Source organism: Penaeus monodon, chromosome 29 (assembly GCF_015228065.2).
Source record: "Penaeus monodon isolate SGIC_2016 chromosome 29, NSTDA_Pmon_1, whole genome shotgun sequence".
In the NCBI taxonomy this organism is placed as follows: Eukaryota; Metazoa; Arthropoda; class Malacostraca; order Decapoda; family Penaeidae; genus Penaeus; species Penaeus monodon.
Genome location: NC_051414.1, coordinates 30,874,176 through 30,875,227, shown reverse-complemented (window position 1 = coordinate 30,875,227; position 1,052 = coordinate 30,874,176). Strand labels below are relative to the sequence as shown.

Sequence of the window (1,052 nt, the reverse complement as noted above, 5' to 3'; positions counted from 1 at the left end):
TTATGCCTGGTATTGACAAAATTTAGTTTGTTTGGAAACTGTAATTGGTATGAAGTGTCTGTCATTTGGTAACAAAACCAAACCAATAAAGGATAACCAGTAAGTCAGTGATTTTTGTTTTTTGTTTGGTTGATATAAACTTTATGTAGTGTCTCAAAAACAAGAAGACAAAATCTGCCATAAAAAGAAACTGAATCTTAATTTCATACAATTGGGAAATTTCTGAAATTTCTTGCTGAAATTTCTGTGCCTCATGCCAGGAATGGCCAAAATCCTTGGATTTTATTTTAAATGATCTGTCTAGAAAACTCTGACTCACCTCACAAATTTCAACAATAATGGTAACAATATTTAGAGTGCTTAAGACCAATAGTTTAAGACCAACACTAGTCTTTTTTAATTTTTTTTTACAGGGTTCACGGTCCGAGCAAGAAAGACTCTTACGCACAACGAGCACGCTGTATGTGGGCAACCTGTCCTTTTACACTACCGAAGAACAACTTTATGAGCTGTTTGGCCGTGCTGGAGATGTAAAGAGGATCATTATGGGGCTTGACAAGATTAAGAGAACCCCATGTGGATTTTGTTTTGTTGAGTATTTTACAAGGTAAATTTAATCATCCATAGTATTTGATAATAAACCCCATATATGTGTGGTTTTAGGTCAGCCTTACCACATGAGATAGTAACTGTCTGCCAATTACCACTACATTTTGACTTTTAATGCTTTGTTTATCATCACTGCTCTATAAGCAAACGTGTCATTTACTTTTGTTCCATATGGGAGCAATATGTAATGCATCCACTTTGACATGTCACAGCTACATACTGTCCATTATATGGTGTAAAGAAAGTATTAGAAACATGTGGAAGGTGTTTGAGTTAGTATCAGTGATAGGCATTTTGTTCTGCTTGTCTTTTAAGAATGAAACCAGAAATAAGATTTCTAGTTTTATATCTAGAATTTTTGTACCTGTTTAGTGAGTGGCCTACCTGTTAAGCTAATTAACTTCCTTAGATAAAGAACCAGAATAAAAGGATATTTAAGGAAT

The 1,052-nt window shown here is 34.1% G+C and overlaps 1 protein-coding gene across 2 annotated transcripts in view; it reads left to right on the top strand.

Moving 5' to 3' along the window:
* The window catches only part of LOC119592144 (nuclear cap-binding protein subunit 2-like), a gene marked incomplete at its 3' end in the record, with an annotated part of 9,693 nt that overhangs the window by 7,936 nt on the left and 705 nt on the right, over nucleotides 1-1,052 (top strand). For both annotated transcript variants that reach the window (XM_037940963.1, XM_037940964.1), the window contains 1 exon segment: nucleotides 414-607. In XM_037940963.1, coding sequence (XP_037796891.1) covers nucleotides 414-607 — 194 coding nt within the window.